Raw genomic sequence first — 17,191 nt, 5'->3', positions numbered from 1 at the left:
CGGGCCGGGCCGGGCCTCACCGGGGATGCGACGCCGCCCGTGGGACGCCGAGGCTCGGGGTTCCGCTGCTTGGTGCGGCCGTCGCTGCTGAGACCGCCGCTACCGCTCCCGGTGCCGGTGCCGCGGCCTCCGCAGCTGCCGCCGCCTCCACCGCTCGGGGGACATTGTCCCTTTAAATCGCTCCCCCCGCCGCCCCGCCCCCCCGGCGCGCCGCCGTGACCTCAGCGCGACAGCCCCGCCGCGCCGCCATGATGGGGAGGTCCAGAAATCCCCCCCTCCCCCCCTCTGCGCCGCCCAGGGGGGGGCAGCCTACGGGTGCGCCGCCATGTTGGGAGTGGCCAGCGGGTCACCCTTAAAGGGCCCGCGCGGCCTGAGAGTCCAGAGAGAGGTTCTGTTACCATGACAACACCCTAGTCCCTTTGCCCCCAGTGACTCCCCCTCATTCCATTGATTATTCATAGGTAGACCCTATGGATCAGAAAAAAGGAGGGATGGCAGTGAAGTCTCCCCATGGATCATCAACTCTGTCCAGTCAGTCCTTAGCCTTTAAGACCCCTACCTCGAAACTACTGACCACAAACTCACTCTTTCCTTACCTTGTTGTCACTGGACTTGAGTACCTCTGTGCTCCCAGAGCAGGCCTAGATCCTCAGTGCCACGTCTTTCTTCATCATGCACATCCGCCATGGGTCCATCTCTGGACTGTACGACTACATACCACATCAATGAACTAATCCCATCCAGTCAAGTCATCACTCACCCCTCCAACTATCTACCCACTCATCCATCCAGTCTACCCATCCACCACTCAATAAGCATCTGGCTTATTTAGTTGACCAGTTATCTATCTACATGTCATCCTCTCATCCAAACCCTTCCATAACTCATCCTATCTACTTGCTCATTAATCTCCCCACCCTTTCTTTCACAGATGTCACCAACCAATCCCACCCAATCAGTGAATCATCCATCCATTCAATCCTCCAACCACTTGTTCAACCATCTACACATTCAGCTCACCCAATCAATTAACTTCCTATAGAAGGAGAATTGATGCCTTTGAGCTGTGGTGCTGGAGAAGAGTATTGAATGTACCATGGACTGCTAAGAACACAAACAGATTCATACTGGAAAGGGTTAAACCCGGCGGCTCCTTGGAGACAAGGATTCTGAGGCTTCGTCTAACATAGTTTGGACATGTTGTAAGGAGGGACAGGTCCTTGGGGAGGAACATCATGCTTGGGAGGGTGGAGGGACAGCGCAGGAGGGGACGACCCTCTATGAGGTGGATTGATTCAGTGACTGGGGCAATTGGGATGGGTGTTATCGGAGACAGTGCGATTGGCCCAGGACAGAGCAGAGTTTAGGGCTGTTGTACATAGGGTCGCTATGAGTCGCAAGCGACTCAATGACACATAACAACAACATATCTATCTGCTCACGAGCCCACTACCTAACCACTCTCAGTGTCTCCCTTACCCATTCAAACACCTGTCCAAATCACCCTTCTATCTCCTCATTCTAGTCATGCAATTGATCACTTAATCCCATTCATTTATCTACTCAATCATCCATCTTCTCTTCTAACCACCTCCCATTTATTTACTCAACCATTATCAATCTAATTCTACTTAATCTGATTCTGATCAAGCTCTTTCCAGAGCCCCACATATCAACCCATCCAAAGACCTGCCCAACCCACCCTGTAATCTGTTTATCCATCTTCTCACCCAACATTTAGCTATTTATTCACACAACCAAGTAACCACCAGCACAGCTTTCCATCCATCCTGCTACCCAATCATTCATCCACACACCCAACAATTACATGGTAATTTATCTGTCTCTTCTACTAGAATAAAAGCTCAGTGAGGACAGGGATCTTCTCTGCCTAGTTCATTATTTTTCCTCAGTATCCTACTCAGAATCTCAGTCAACTTCAATAAATACATGTACAATATATGTTGTTTGTTGCTGTTATGTGCTGTCAAGTCGCCTGCAACTCACAGCCACCCCATGTAGAACAGCTGTGAAGCTGGCCCTGTCCTGTGCCAGTCTTACTAACTCCGACATATCTACCCCCATTGCCCTAGTTACTGTATCAATACATCTCATCCGGGGTTTTCCTCTCCTGCACTGTCTCTCCACCCTACCGAGCACATACAAGTAATATTTATTTCCCACTAAAAGGCAAGCGAGCTCTGGTGGTCTAATGGTAAGGAATTGTACTGCCAGCCCAAAGATGCACAGTTTGAATTTTCCAGGTGCTCTGCATGAGAGAGGGCAATCTCCTCCTGCAGATTGTTGTTGTTATGTGCTGTCGAGTTGCTTGAGACTCATAGCAACCCTATGTACAACAGCCCTAAACCCTGCTCTATCCTGTGCCTCTGACACACCCATCCCGATTATCCCAGTCACTGAATCAATCCACCTCATAGAGGGTCTTCCCCTCCTGTGCTGTCCCTCCACCCTCCCAAGCATGATGTTCCTCTCCAAGGACCTGTCCCTCCTTACAACATGTCCAAACTATGTCAGACGAAGCCCCAGAATCCTCGCCTCCAAGGAGGCAGCCTGGTTTGACCCTTTTCAGGATGAATCTGTTTGTTTTCTTAGCAGTCCATGGTACATTCAATACTCTTCTCCAGCACTGCAGCTCAAAGGCATCAATTCTCCTTCTATCCTCCCTAGTCATTGTCCAACTCTCTGATGCAACGTAAGTGGTTACAAAGACCATAGCCTGTATCTGACATACCTTAGTCTCCAGAGTGACACGATTGCTCTTCAGTACCCTGGAGAGGTCCCTAACAGCCGACTTTCCCATCGCAATACATTTTCTGCAGATTAGCTACCTTTAAAAACCTACCAGAGGGTCACCCATGAGTTGGTTCCTATTCATGGTGCACAACAACAAAAACAATGATGATGAGCCAGATCTTTCTAGGCAGACATACCATCCTGTCTAATGAACCATCCATTCACCCACTAACTCAAACATCCAGCAAAGGCTAATCCGTTCACCCACATTTCCACTACCTCCATGATTCAAATGAATTGATCATTTACACACACATTCACTGAAGGATCTAACCATCTCTCCATACCCCCCAGCATCCTTCCCTTCATTATTTACTTCCCAGACAACTCCAAAGGGCAGATCCATGCCCCTTCATTGTGAGGAAGCTCAGCATCTCTCCCTGGTTTGGGAGATGGGGGCTGGGGGAGGCTAGGAAGATTTTTTTTCCTTTGAGGGTCTGAGGAGTTTTGGGGATAGGATATAGGGCTTGGGTGGGAAGTAGGTACCGCTTTTTATTGGACTCCTTGAACTGTGATTCATCCACTGTGTAGAGAAGTTTAGATCCATTTTACAGATGAGGAAACAGGCTGAGAGGATGAAGGCCTAAGGTTCCATAGCAGGGAGACTCTCCTTTACATGTGACACCCCTGCTAATTAAGGTAGCGTCTGGGAATGGTGAGGGGAGGAGCTTGCTTTCTGATGGGCAGAGAAACCACTGATTTTACGGAAATAAAGATTTTACTGGACAGCCTCATAATTCCAGAAAGGCAGCTCTGCTCCTCATGGTAGGCCACATAGGGCTGAAGTAGGGGTCACCATCGCTGCTCCCCGACCATGGAGGGTGGAGTGGGGAGTTCAGGTGGTGTCTCCGTTGGAGCAGGGTGCTTTGAGAGGCCCGGGTTGGTTCCTGGTCCCCGGAGTCCTGGGCAGAAGCTGGAGGCTTTGCAGGGCATCCTTCAACTGGGCCTGAGTGTGGTCCATCTCAGCCAAGCGGTTCTCCTGAGGGGGCAGTAAGGGTGGTGGGCTCAAAGCCACGGGGGCTTACATCCCACCTCTGGCTCTTGCCCCTCAGAGATCTCGGGCAGGGGGGTCTCACCAGACTCTTCAGCCTATGACTATCACTACTCAGAGCCTTCCTCTCTGGTTCCAACTGCAAGATCCTGTGAGGGTCAGAGATGAGGGGGGCAGGTCAGAGCCTGAAGAGCACCCTTCCAGCTCTTCAGTGGAAGGTCAGAGACCCACGGGATGGGGTGGGTTTGTGCTGGCTGGAGGGTTGTTGTTTGCTGTTTGGTGCTGTCCCAGAGGAGGGGGAGAGGTCAGCGAACACAGGGGTGGGGATGATTGACTAGCCCCCTGGTTGGACCTTTACCAGGACCCAGGAGAGACCTCACGAAGGGTCAGCCTGGATGAGATGCGTTGACTTGGAGATGGAGTCTAGACGAGAGGCCTAGTGACCTAAGGGACAGGGCCACCCGGGGAAAGGGTGACCAAGGGGGTGTGCCTGACCAAGGGCGTGAAGCTCTGCCTGCAGTGATTGAGACAGGGCGGGAAAGTAGACCTGTGAGCCCCAGGGGTCTGGGCAGGTCTGATTGGAGCAGGTCCGTCTGGGGGCGGGTGGATGAAGGGGCGGGGCCTGCAGGAGTGCGAGAGGCCTTCACGGTCTGCAGAAGACATCGCTCACCCTGCGCTGAACCTGGTGTCCAGGTCCTGCAGCTGCCTCCGAAAGTGCTCCTGCTGCTCCGCCAAGGTCCGGACTTGGGCGCCCAGAGCCTCTACGAGGCTGGACAGCTCCTTGTGCTCCTCGCGCACCGCAGACACCTCGCTCTGCAGCTCGGCCAGCTGTGGGGAGCGGGCAGCTGTCACCTACCGTGCGGTGCCGCCCCTCCCACTCGTGGCCGGCGCGCTCCCCTACACCTCGGCCCTGCTTGGCTAAGGAGCATCGCTGCCTCTTAGTACAGTGGAGGAAACAGAGAGGGCCCGGGCTCACACAGCAATCTCGGCGTATGAACCTTTCCCCCTGCGCCCTCCTCCAGCGCTTGAGTGGACCTGGGTCAGATCTCACCTTGCCCACCGGTCGGTGCTTGCCGGGTATCTGGTCTCTGTCCCGCGGCTGATCCAACTGGCGCTGCCAGGGCACAGATGATTTCCGAGGCAGGGACGAGGAGATCCCGGTCCATGGTCGGCCGCGGGGCGCGGGACCGGTGCGCAGGGATCCCTTGGGTCGCGGCCGGGGCCCTGTGGACGGGCGGCGGCAGGCGGGGCGGCCAGCGGGGACACTCTGCGTTCGCTGCACAGGCCGGGGCCTGCGCGCTGGGAGCTCCTCGTCCGGTCGCCTCCGGGCCCAAGCCCCCGAGCCGTGGTCGTTTCTCAGGGACTGGCTCTTGGAGATGAGGGGGGTGTGCTTGGGTAGGTCCCGAGGGGCCAGGAAGCCAGGCTTCTCCCCTGCGGAGAAGCTGGGGGGGGGTGGAGGTGGGAGACTGAGACTCTCAACTGACTCCTAAAAAAGACCCTATCCCTAAAGTGACCTGGCGTCAGAAATGCACCTCCAATCAAAATCGAACCTGTAGCTTAGAGGATTGGGTCCACTCATGAGGACCGTGGCTCTTAGACTGGAACTGCTCCATGGAGGTGGTGTGTGGTTGTTGTTGGTTTGTGTTTGTTTGGTTGTGTTTTTTTTGTTGTTGTTGTTTTGTTTTGGTTTTTTTTTTGTTGTTGTTGTTTTTGTTGTTGTTTTTAAATCTTTATAGAAGTGAATCACCAGGACTTTCTTCAGTGGTACTACTCGGGTAAATTCAAATCACCAACATTTAATCAGTTCTCTACTCTCACTGCCTTCCACTCATAGCTAACTTTCCAGCTGGTTTTCAGAGGAAAGTGCCCACCTTTCATTTCACCCTCGGAGCTGCTGGATTACAGGTGCCTGAGAGGCTCTGACCGGTGCAACTCACTGCAGGCTGCATTCTTCACCAGCACTCCCTTATAGGTCAGTCTTCCAGCATCTTCTCCATTTCTCAATCTCAAAACACCTCATTTGCCATTGAGTCATGGCTGGGTTGTAAATCACACAGGAGGAGGTGGTCCATGTTCTGCCCTCGAGGGGTCTAGAAATGGCCCTGCTCCTGGTCTTATTTCTGTGTGACCTTGACCTCTATGAGAACTTCGTCTTGCCTTCTGACTCTCTCCATAGTTTCTGACGACAATACAGGCCAGGACCCTTGATGTGGACCCATTTTAACATTCTCTAGCTTCAGCCTATAAGAGCAGGGACAACACTGTAACTAATGGTTAACTCCACAGTGAGGGATTTATCTTTCACTGCTCCATAAATTGCTTCTCTGTCAGATACTCCTCTAAATCTAAACATTCAGATTAAGACAGACTAGGAAGAAGGATTGGCCATTCATTTCTGAAATAGCAGGCCTCTAAAAACCCTGTGTACAACCGGCTCCACGGTCAACACTCTTGGTACCAGCAGCCAGGAAATAAAAAAACATATTGCAATGGGAAAGTCTGCTGTTAGGGACCTCTCTAAAGAACTCAAGAGCAACGGTGTGTCTTTGGAGACTAAGGTGCATCTGATACAGGCCTTGGTCTTTGCAATCACTTGCTATGCATCAGAGAGTTGGACAATGACTAGGAAGGATAGAAGGAGAATTGATGCCTTTGAGCTGTGGTGCTGGAGAAGAGTATTGAGGGTACCATGCACTACTAGGAAAATAAACAGATTCATCCTGGAGAGGGTTAAACCAGGCTGCTCCCGGGAGGCAAGGATTCTGGGGCTTTGTCTGACATACTTTGGACATGTTGTAAGATGGGACCGGTCCTTGGAGAGGGACATCATGCTTGGGAGGGTGGAGGGACAGCGCAGAAGAGGAAGGCCCTCTGTGAGGTGGATTGATTCAGTGACTGGGGTAATCGGGATGGATGTGTCAGAGGCAGTGCAATTGGCACAGGATAGAGCAGGGTCTAGGGCTGTTGTACACAGGGTCACTATGGCATATAACAACAACAGCTTCAGCCCTGATCTTTGACTGCTGCCACCCTTGACCTGACCCTCTATGGAACTTCTCATTCCAACCTGATCTTGAACCTGGACTTTGTTTGCAAAGGCACTCTCTTCTTTTCCCACGGCCTTATACTCCTCCTCTGACCTTAAACCAATTCTCTTCCTGCCTCAGGACAGACTCTAGAGTAGGCCCTGACCTCTGTCATCAAATGTGTGCCTATTGATAATCATTGATGTAACCCTATTTCATAATCTGTATTCCATAAGACTTTCAGCTTGAGTTCTGTTTTTTACAATGTGAACTTATCCCTGACCTTTACTGACCACATTTTAGCATCTGACCCCCAAACTGAACCCTGATTTGACCCCATGCCCAACTTCTAGTTAAGACTCAACTCTTACTTCTGACCACAAGTTCATTTTCTCTCTCTGACCCTAAAGGTGACCTCTCTCTGACCACTGGCATGACTCTCTCCAGCCTCAGACCTCTGTCCAGCACTGTGTCTGACACTGATTCCTGACATGATCATGTCTTCACATCTGACCACACTCTGGCCCTAAACTTCCCTTGGACCTCTCACTGGAACTTGGAGCAGATTCGGGGCAGTCCGGGTTACCTGGCATGGACCTGGACTGGAGGAGGTGGGAGACGCATTGGCACCGACACAGGCACAGGCCGGCCTTCTGTGATGGCTCGCAGGATGGTGGGCAGAGGTTCCAGGCTGTCTCGGGTGGCCTGGTGGTGAGGCACAGGGGAGGCAGTTGAGCAGGCTTGCTGGGGCCAGAGACGCCCTGCTTCCTTGCCTCCCCACGTGTGTTCTGTACCAGGTTCTCAGGCCACACCTGGTCAAGCTCAGCAAAGACGGTGCAGAGCTGGGCATGAAGGACTGCCAGCTGGTAAGCCAGGTCGCTGCCACCTTGGTAACCACTGGGTGCTGCATCCACATCCACCGTGGCCACTTGGTCTAAAAAGCGTTGCATGGCTGGGCCTCGATCCTCCAGAAAGCTATTCATGAAGTCCATGTAGGCCTCCTTCTCACCGAACCTGAATGGAGCCAGGCTGAGTGGGTCAGGTCAGGCACCAACCAGTGCGTTCTCTCCCACTCCCACCTAGAGCCTGACCTCCCAGAACTTACGGGGCATGGTTGGCAAGGTTCTGGATGACCTTGGCAATTAGCGTGAGGGTACGGGCTGGGCCAGGTGCTGGGTGCTCTGGGGCCAGGCCAAAGAGGCTGGGTGACAGAATGGCAGGGCACAGGAGTCGCAGGAAGAGGGAGGCACATACTAGCCGCGGGCCCAGTGCCTCAGAGCCACGTGCCTTGCATGCTTCCCTCCAGCCTGAGAACACGGTGCGGAGCTCCGCTGGGAACCAGCTGGGATAGAAGAGACAGTGGTCAGAGGCACAGGGTAAGGTCGTCAAAGTCATGTGTGGTCAGGGTCATGATGTCAGGGGCCAGGAGCGGCCTGTAGTTTGGATCCAGGAATTAGAGCACCTGGGATAATGATGCTTGGGATTATGGGTCTGCATGGGGTCAGGGTTTTTGGTAGTGGTTGACAACCCTGGGGCCCATGACTTGGGAACTGAGCATACAGAGTCCCATGTAGACAGTTCATAAGGTTGGGATGTAGCTCTAACTGGGCATAAAACCAGGCCCCATGATATGAAGCAGAATGGCATTGGGGTAGGGAGTCACTTAGGTCAGAACTTTGGAATCCTAAGACACTTGGGCTCAGGAGGCAAGAGATTTGAGGTTCAGAGTACAGAGTTGGGGGGTATGGCATCACCTGCAGTCAGAAGTCATAGGATCAAGGCTTTACACTAAATGGGATCAGGTGGCATGGAATTGGGATATGGAGTCACCTAAGGTTAAGTTATTTGGGATCAGGTCGAATGGCACGGGACAGGGGTGTGGGTAGGATTGCCAGATTTAATTAATAAAAGTTCAGGACACTGAATTTCAGAAAATAAATTATTACAATAATGAATTTCAGCTAATAAAAATTCAGGACCTGAATTTCAGATAAACAAGAGATTATTATTTTAGTTTGAAGTAGGTGCCAAATAGGCATCCAGGGGTCCATCTCAGAACCCCTGGTGGTGTAGTGCTCTACATGTTGGACTGCTCACCAAAAGGCCAGCAACATGACTACACCAGCCACTCAGGAGGAGAAAGGCGGGAAAGCGCCTCTTGTAAACATTTACAGCTTTTTGGAAACCCAGTGGAAACTTAGCATGAATTGGAATAGACTTTCAGGCAGTAGGGTTTTTGTTTTATGTATCAATTTTAGGTCGCTGGGTGATATGCTAAATTATAAACCTAAATGTAGGTTCTTTGAGCCCCTCTATGGGCACCGTGGATGAGAAGGCCTGACAATCTGCTTCCGTTCAGATCATAGCCAAGAAAACCAATGTGGCTGTTCCACTCTTGGGTGCATGAAATTGCCATCAGTTAGATAGAATCAACTTAATGCAAACTAGGAACAGTAGCAGTGCCACAAATATTACACTACATTTAACTCAGTGTCCTGTATTTCATCTGACAGCCTTAACTAGGGACTGGCGTCAAACAGGGCCATGGCCAAGGACAGAGGTAAGTGCAGGTCCTAGAAGCCCTGATTCTCACTCATAGGAGTGGATGATGTTCTCAAAGACTTCTTCACAGCCTTCTCGCAGTCTGGCCTGGTGCTGGGGTAGCTCGGCAGCTGGGCACTTGCTGGGATCCACTTCACAGTCCTCAGTGGAGGCACAGAGACGCCGAACCGCCTGCCCTGCAGCCCAGCATAGCCAGAATAAGCTGGGGCACATGACCTCTAGCATCCACCTCTCCAACTGACGCCAGAGACAGTTAATATCTTTGGGAATTTCTAATCCCTACACCAAGATCCCAGTGCCACCCATTATCAGAGTCCAGGATACTCAGGACCCCCAGCCTACCCCAGCAGGGCGCTGACTCCCATCCCTCAGCTCACCCAGGGTCTCCTGGAGGTAATCCTGTGCCACCACCTTCATATACTCGTCAATGGCTTTGGTGGCCAGTGTGTTTTCCCGGAACAGCAGCGCCTCCCGGCCTCCGCAGCGTGCCAGCTCTGCAGTGCCCAGGTCTGTCACCAGTGCCTGGAAAGAGCCAAGGATGGTGTTGTGCAAATTGGGGTGGGGGGTGAGGATCCAGGCCATTGGTTCACCCATCACACTTGGGCTTCAAGCCTTGTCCTTAAAGCTACTGAGGCCTCACGGTTGGAGCTCACAAAAGTTCCCTCACAGCAGAAAACAGAGCCTTTTGGACCCAACTGCTCCACCTCTCCAATGTGCCCCTCAAACTCCACCTATTTCACCTAACTTGCCCCTCTAAGATGATGCACGGACCATCTGCCTCTTGCAGCTATCGTTCCAAACTTCCCTTTTCGGTGCCCCGCCCCCTTACAGGTGTCGCCAAGTTCCCACACTTCAAACTGAAGTTCAGGCTCCGCCCCTAGTAGCTGTCTCCCAAGCTGTCACAAATGACACTAAGACCCTACCCCTTATACAGTGATCCGCCCCTTATAACCTGCTCAGCTCCCGCCCCTCGAAGCTGATGCTCAGACCCCGCCCCTAGCAGTGTCCCTGGCCCTTGGACACCGGCTCAGCCCCGCCCCTTGTGGCCGCCTGATGCCGAGTTCTTCTCTAAGTCCGCGCGGTCACAGCTCCGTACCTGCACCCGGCCAGTGGCCCGCAGCACGCGCACCATGGCCGCCGCCAGCTCCTCCTTGGTTTGAGCGGACAGCGCCGACTCGAGCGCCCCGCAGAGGCGCGCGTAGTGGAAAGTGAGGAACTCGGCCAGCTCCTTGTAGCGTTCGGATGGCAGCACTCGCAGCCGCCGCGCTCGGGCCCGCGCCCTCAACGCGGCGCCTGCTGGTGCCCCTTGCAGTGGGAACCAGCGCTCCAGGCCGGCAGCGGGGCCGCAGGGTGCGCCTAACTCCGCCAGCGCCAATGCCACCCGGCCCAGTACCGTGCCCCCGGGGCCTGCGCCCCGCAGTCGCAGCGACAGGCGCTGAGCGGGCGGTAAACCGGTGAAGTGGAAGCGCTCAGCCCAGAAAAGGGGACTCGGGCCAGTTCGAGGCGCCGTGCGCGCCAGCAGCGCTCCATCCAGCCACAGTTCAGTGCGCACGTCCACCACCCGCGGCAAGCCCTTCGCCTCATGCACCCACACGCTCAGCCACGTCTCGTCCCGCTCCACGTTGTCCTGGGGACCGGGTGAGGTGTTACAGAGGGAAGGGTGCAGTCAGAGCGGGGTCTCGAACCCGTTCTCTGTGCCCCTAAGAAAGCCATCAGGCACTGAGGGGAAGAGGGTGAGGCCATGCAGAAGCGCCCTACGTTTCCGAGGGTCTCCCTGATCGAACAAGAGTCTCTGGGTGGCGCAAATGGTTAACAGCTTCGTTGTTAGGGTGGTTGGAATCTCCTCCCTGGGGATGGGAGCAATCAACTTTCAAAAGGTGGCAGCCTTGAAAACTTAGTGGAGCAGTTCTATTCTGAACACGTGGAGTTGCTATGAGTCGGAGAGACTGGATGTCAAGAGACAACAACAATCTGAGAAATGGGGACTCCAGGTCTGCAAGAGCCTCTGCCGGAGGGGGCGTGGCTACTGTCTGGTAGGCGGGGCTTTAGATATGGAGGGGGAGCGGCTGGTACTTGACAGAAGAGGGCGTGTCTTGTGGTCCTTGCAAAGGGTGTGGGCGGGACAGGCGTTCCTTGGGCGGGGTTTGGAGAGGGTGGCGGAAATGGCCCAGTTCTGCCTGGGATGCTGTACTCCCAAGAAGTGGGGTTCTCTTATTGATTGCAAAAGTCGGCCAAGCAAGTGCATCTAAGGAGCAGTATTATGGGATGGGAACATCTGGATAGGGTGGCAGTCTCCGGGTAGCTAGATAGGATTTCTGCAGAACGCTGACCTGATCTGGCTGGAAGTGACGACGAAGGTCCTCAATCCAGCGGTCCCTCTCGGCGGCTGAGCGGCAAGAGAAGCAGCGACTCCCGCCTGTCCACGTTACCTGTTAGGCAAGCGGTCCCGGGATGGGGTTGAAACAAGGGGTAAAGACAAAGGGTTGGGCTTGAAATAAAACTGGAGGGTCGCCCGCGTTTACCTGGAAGCAGTGGGGTTCGCCCAGAAGGCTGGGGTGCAGTGGCCAGACCCGTACGTCCCGCTCAGCACCTAGGTCCAGCTCTGAGAGGGTGGCTAGTGATTCCCGAGATCCCAGAGCACTGGGGGGCCTAGAGAGGGGCGGTAGAGGGTTTATCGTACACACACACACACACACACACACACACACAGACACACACACACACACACACACTCCTTTCAAGGATGTAGAGTGGCAGGGCTGACTTTAACCTAAATTAGACCCTATTCCTTTTCTTCGACCAGACCTGCTGTGGCTCTCCACGCTTTAGGATAACCCCTCCACTCTTCCAGATGCCCTGTGTGACCCTATATAGCTCTGCTCTTGCAATCTGTTAACTTCATCTCTCTCACTCCCTCACTCTCAATTCCAGCTCTAGCTACCTTCCTTTTAGCCCTTAAACCTGCAAAACTGAATCTGGTCTCTTAGCATATGGACATGATACTCCTTCTGCCTGGAATGCTTTTCCTGCTTCTCTTGGCCTGGTTAACTTCCACCCACTCTGTAGGTCTCTGTCTAGTATTTGGGTGCTATTTAGCTCTGTTTTATCCTTTCAGACTGAGGGCTGGCTTTGTGGACGATTCCTCAATGATTGTACTGTGACCTATCATGGGACACAGAGTGGGCATCAGGGGATAGTTGACAATCTAAATGAAAGAATTATTTAGAGGACGACACTGCTGAGTTCCAGGTCTCCTGGCTACGCAGGGATCCTTACCCATCCCGGGGAGTATTGCTTCCCAGCTCCGACTTGGATTTCTTCTTCTCTTTCAACCTCTTGAGTAACCTCTGTGGAGAGCAGGATGTTAACTGGAAAGAACCCTGTGTTCCTTTCTCACTCCTTGTTTACCTGTAACATCTCCGAGAGGATCTGCTGGGCTTGGAAGACCACAAGTTCCATCTGCATTGTTGTTGTTGTTATGTGCCATCAAGTTATCTGCGACTCAGTGATTCTATGCACAATGGCTCTGAACACAGCCCTATCTTGTGCCAGCCTCACTGTCTCTGAAACACCTACCACCCTTATGCCAGTTACTTTGTCAATCTGTCTCACTGGAGACTTCCTCTCCTGCGCTGTCCCTCTGCCCTTCCAAGCATGATGACCTTCTGCTGCATTAGCAAGAATAATAACAATGGCTACCAACAGTGCCTATTTCTGAAAGCACCTGTTTCTGCATTTCTGCATTCTTCCTTGAGTTCTCATAGACACCTTGAGAGGTTATGCCAGAGAGTTACTCTCATTAGCCCCTTTGACAAATTGGAAACTTGAGGAGCAGTGAGCTCCCCAGGATGAGACAACAAGAATCCCCTTTCAAGTTCTGAGGGTCTTAGCATCTTTGATCTTCCTCCCATTCCTTCCACCTCTGATGGTTGCCTCACCCGAACATTGTGGACCTGGTTGGGACCAGCAGTCTCTGGTTCGGGCCTTCCAGGGGTCCGATCTGTAAGTGGTTAGGAGTTGGGGGTGGGGGTGGTCATTTTAGACTTTGACTCATCTTGAGAGGCTCCCAAACACTCCAGCCCTCTCCATTCCTGAAGCTTACCTATATCCTTGAGGTTGCCTATGGCTAACTGGATGCTGGCATCAGAGCTCCCACTCCCCATCCGGGGCCTTCGGAGGAGACCCTGTTGCTTTGAGAGCAGGCAATCAGATAAGGGAGGCATGAAAGCACGCAGGAGGAGAGGCAGACCACTTCCCAGTCGTTCTCAAATATCCCCCCCATATGCTCCTTCTCACCTCCTCCTCACCACCAAGCAGCACCAGTCTTCCATCAAGTAGGGTGAAGCCCCCAATGTCCCAGACAGGTACATCGGGCGCAGGGGCCTCTGGGATCTGTGGGGCAGGAGGCTCTGGTTCTGGCTCCAGCCCTGGCTCTGAGCAGAGGACACAGTACTGGAGACTTGGCCATCCTTTCTTTCCCCTACAGCCACTCCTCTACATTTATCAAAGTTTATTAGAGTTCACCCCTACCTTCAACCCAGCTGGCTGAACGTTCTCTACCTCACTCTGGGCCTTGTCCACACTGATCGGGGATAATTGTTCTCATTTGACTGCTGGGGAAACTGAGGTTCAGAGAAGTGAAGAAACTAAGAGAGCAGGAGGTGATGAGCCCAGATCGGATCTGACTGGCACAGGAGGAGACTGTCTCTCCTTCTCCAGCATAGCCTCTGGTGGATTCAAACCGTGCACCTCTGGGATTGCAGTGCAGCTTCTTGCCACTAGGCCACCAGTGCTCCCTGAGCCCAGATAATTAGATACAAGAAGATAAAGGTCAGGGCTAAGAATGACTGGCAACTGTACCCTGTCCACTTTCTCTGTACTGTGATGACTATTCCATACTCCTTCTCTCATTTAGTCTTCCAACAACCCTTGTGTGACTTTTTACTGAGAAAACTAAAGCCCAGAGAGGTTGAGTGATTTCCCCAGCATCACACAGCTTGTGAGTGGTTAAGCCAGGCTTCCGAAACAAATCTAACTCTTCACCAAGACAGAGACAGGTCCCAGAGGTTATTATACAAGGCAGCAGCTGTGGTCCCTTACATAAATAATGAGTCAAAGATGGGAGGTGCTTAAAAATAACAGAAAATTTGAAAAACAAGGAACTCATGAAATACTATGCAAGATGGATTACCGTGGAGAACATTATGCTGAGTGAAATATCTTAGTCACAAAAGGACAAATATTGCATAGGGCCACTGTTGTAAAATGGAACTGACATCAGGGTTGAGGGAAGACAGAAAAAGAGGGGAGGAATGATGTATATTGCATTGAAACAGATGAGGGAGAGAACTGTTTAAAAGGGATATATGAATGGGTGTTCTTGTCATTACACAAGTTCAAAGTGAAGGCTGCACAGTAGAGTGGACTTGGGAGGGATTGCATAACAATGAAAGAGTTTCTCTTTTCAAGGAGAAGAGTGAATTGGGAGGAGGGAGTGGGCAGGGAGAAAAGTGCAACAAAGAATGACTGGAAAACCTAAATCTCTGTAAACTTGCATTAAAATAATAATAATAATAATAATAAACAACAGAAAATGGTCAGACTGGAGAGCAGAAGAGTGAGAGGTAGCTGATGTGGATATCCAAGTAAGAGGGTAAGAGGTATTGAGCCTGGTCCATCAGCTATGAGAGACTTGTCAGGGCCAAGAACCATTTGGAATCAGGACGGTGTTATTGTGGGTCTATTATTTAACTCTTTCCCAGATGAGGCTCCCAGCCGCTAGCTCCCTAGTATTTCCTTCATATCAGCCTCCTCAGCGCCACCCCCCACCCCCAGGGTTAGGTAGAAAGAGGGAAGAGGGCAGCCAGGCCCCAGCCACTTCCTGCTGAGCTTTCGCACTCCCCACAACTTCCTGCGTCTGTAGAACTGATGCTCCGGAGGCAGACAAAACCCAAGCATCCGGCCTTCCCGGCCAGGGCGCAGGGTGGGGGGACCCATGTACCTGGGGCCTCTAGCTCTGGCTCTGGCCCTGGCTCCGGCTCCAACGGTGCACTCTTATGCCTCCCCCACAGAGTCTTGGATAGCTTGAGGCGGCTGGTCTTCGGTTCTTTCGGGGGTGCAGAGAGAACCCGGCGGAAGAGCGAACGAGGTGCTGGTTGGCTGCTGGCGGTGGTCTCTGGTTGGCTCAGCGCCCTTCCCCAGCCTGCTAGCCGGCCCCATCGGAAGCCTCCAGCTCCTTTCTCCCCACTGCTCCCTGTGTGCCAGCGGTAGGAGCTCATCGAGGTGGGGCCAGCAAGCTGGGGTTGGGAGGACTGGTGTATCGGCAACGGGTCCATGGTGACAGGGCCCCTGGGGAATGGGAGATAGGCATTTCTGGTCATTATTTGCCCACATGCTACTTTCATCCTTCGCTCCCTTCCCCACTCTCAGATCTGCCTCTAGGGACCCCTTTGGGGGTACACACACTCGTTCCCCTTAGAAACTCTCTTACCTCTCTCTATGTCCTGATCAGGCCCTAGACTCAGCAGCGGTGTGTACCCTGCCTGGCTTCCTCCTGCTGAACCCAATTCCACGTGACCCTGTCTGTCCCACCCCACGACTTGACTGGGAGGGTACAGCAGGGGCAGGATGCTGAGGGGAGAAGAGGTGGCAGTAGGCTTCTGACCTGAAGGAGCCAGAGTTCCTCACTGACCTGGAGGCAGCCTCTCTGAGCCTCAGTGGTCTCTTCTGCAAAGTGGGCACAGGCTGGAGAGAGGATGGAGCAACTGAAACACATCCGCTGCTGGGCGAAAAAAGAATTGGCGCACTCTGCTAAAACTGAACTTACTCCTCCTATAACCTAGGACTTCCTCCGCTGGCTCTGCACCCCACAGAAATACCCAGGGTGGCGTCAATTCTGACTCATGGCGACCTCATGCGTCATAGGGGAGAACTGCTCTGGAGTCAAATTTGTCTTGGTTGTAACCTCAATGGAAGTAAATCGCCAGCTCTTTTTCTTCTGCAGTATCATTGGATGGTTTTTCATCTATTTAGAGACTAAACTAGTTAATAAATTTTTGTGGGTGATTAAAAAAAACCCCAACAACCCAACAACAACCCCCCAAAAACCTGATCAACGTTTAATTAGCAGGGGAGTACAAACTGTGTCATCTACCCACTTGATTTAAAATATTTATTTATTGTTGCCATCAAGTTGATTCTGGTTCTTAGCACGCCCAGAGAAGACTAGAGCAGCCCTGTAGAGTTCCCAAGATTGCAATCTTTTGGTGACAGCAAGCTGCCACGTCTTTTTCCTGAAGCAGCTGGTGGGTTTAAACTGCTCACCTTTCAGTTAGCAAACTCTTTAACCACTATGCCACCAGCGAGATATCTATCTATCTCTATATATAGAAAGAGATATGAAACCTGTTGTCATCAAGTTAATCCTGACTCATAGCGACCCTAAGAGATTAGAACTGCCCCATAGAGTTTCCAAGGCTGCAGGCTTTACAGATGCAGATTACCACAGCATTTTCCTGTAGAGACACGGGTGGGCTTGAACTGTTCCAGTTAACATTTGAGTGCTGACTTCACTGTGCCACCAGGGCTCCGAATAGAGAATGGTGGCGAATATAAACATATGTTTTTGTTGTTGTTGATTGCCTTCGAGTCTAGCATGCCTCATAGCGACCCCATGAACAAAAGGCCTGAAGCCCCTTTACAGCCATCGACATTTATCAAAGTTCATAGAGTTTCTGGAGGCATGTTGTTCAGGAAGTGGATGCCGGTCTTGCTTCCAAATACATACGCGTAATAAATA

General features: G+C 52.3%; 1 protein-coding gene across 1 annotated transcript; it reads right to left on the bottom strand.

Annotated features, from left to right (window-relative positions):
* Positions 1 to 3,649: 3,649 nt before the first annotated feature.
* Positions 3,650 to 15,671, bottom strand: RASAL3 (RAS protein activator like 3). The gene is made up of 17 exons (XM_006898338.1): positions 15,395 to 15,671; positions 13,690 to 13,820; positions 13,496 to 13,577; positions 13,332 to 13,393; positions 12,670 to 12,740; positions 11,916 to 12,042; positions 11,724 to 11,822; positions 10,490 to 11,020; positions 9,771 to 9,915; positions 9,425 to 9,569; positions 7,937 to 8,173; positions 7,644 to 7,845; positions 7,418 to 7,536; positions 4,857 to 5,247; positions 4,476 to 4,633; positions 3,891 to 3,954; positions 3,650 to 3,793 (listed from the first exon to the last, which is right to left on the bottom strand). The coding sequence occupies exons 1-17, from the start codon at positions 15,669 to 15,671 to the stop codon at positions 3,650 to 3,652; spliced, it is 2,985 nt and encodes a 994-aa protein (XP_006898400.1).
* Positions 15,672 to 17,191: the final 1,520 nt, after the last annotated feature.

Source organism: Elephantulus edwardii, unplaced genomic scaffold, assembly GCF_000299155.1.
Source record: "Elephantulus edwardii isolate Elephantulus edwardi_28Jun2011 unplaced genomic scaffold, EleEdw1.0 scaffold00226, whole genome shotgun sequence".
Taxonomy (NCBI): Eukaryota; Metazoa; Chordata; class Mammalia; order Macroscelidea; family Macroscelididae; genus Elephantulus; species Elephantulus edwardii.
This window is presented reverse-complemented; position numbering and strand designations above follow the sequence as displayed.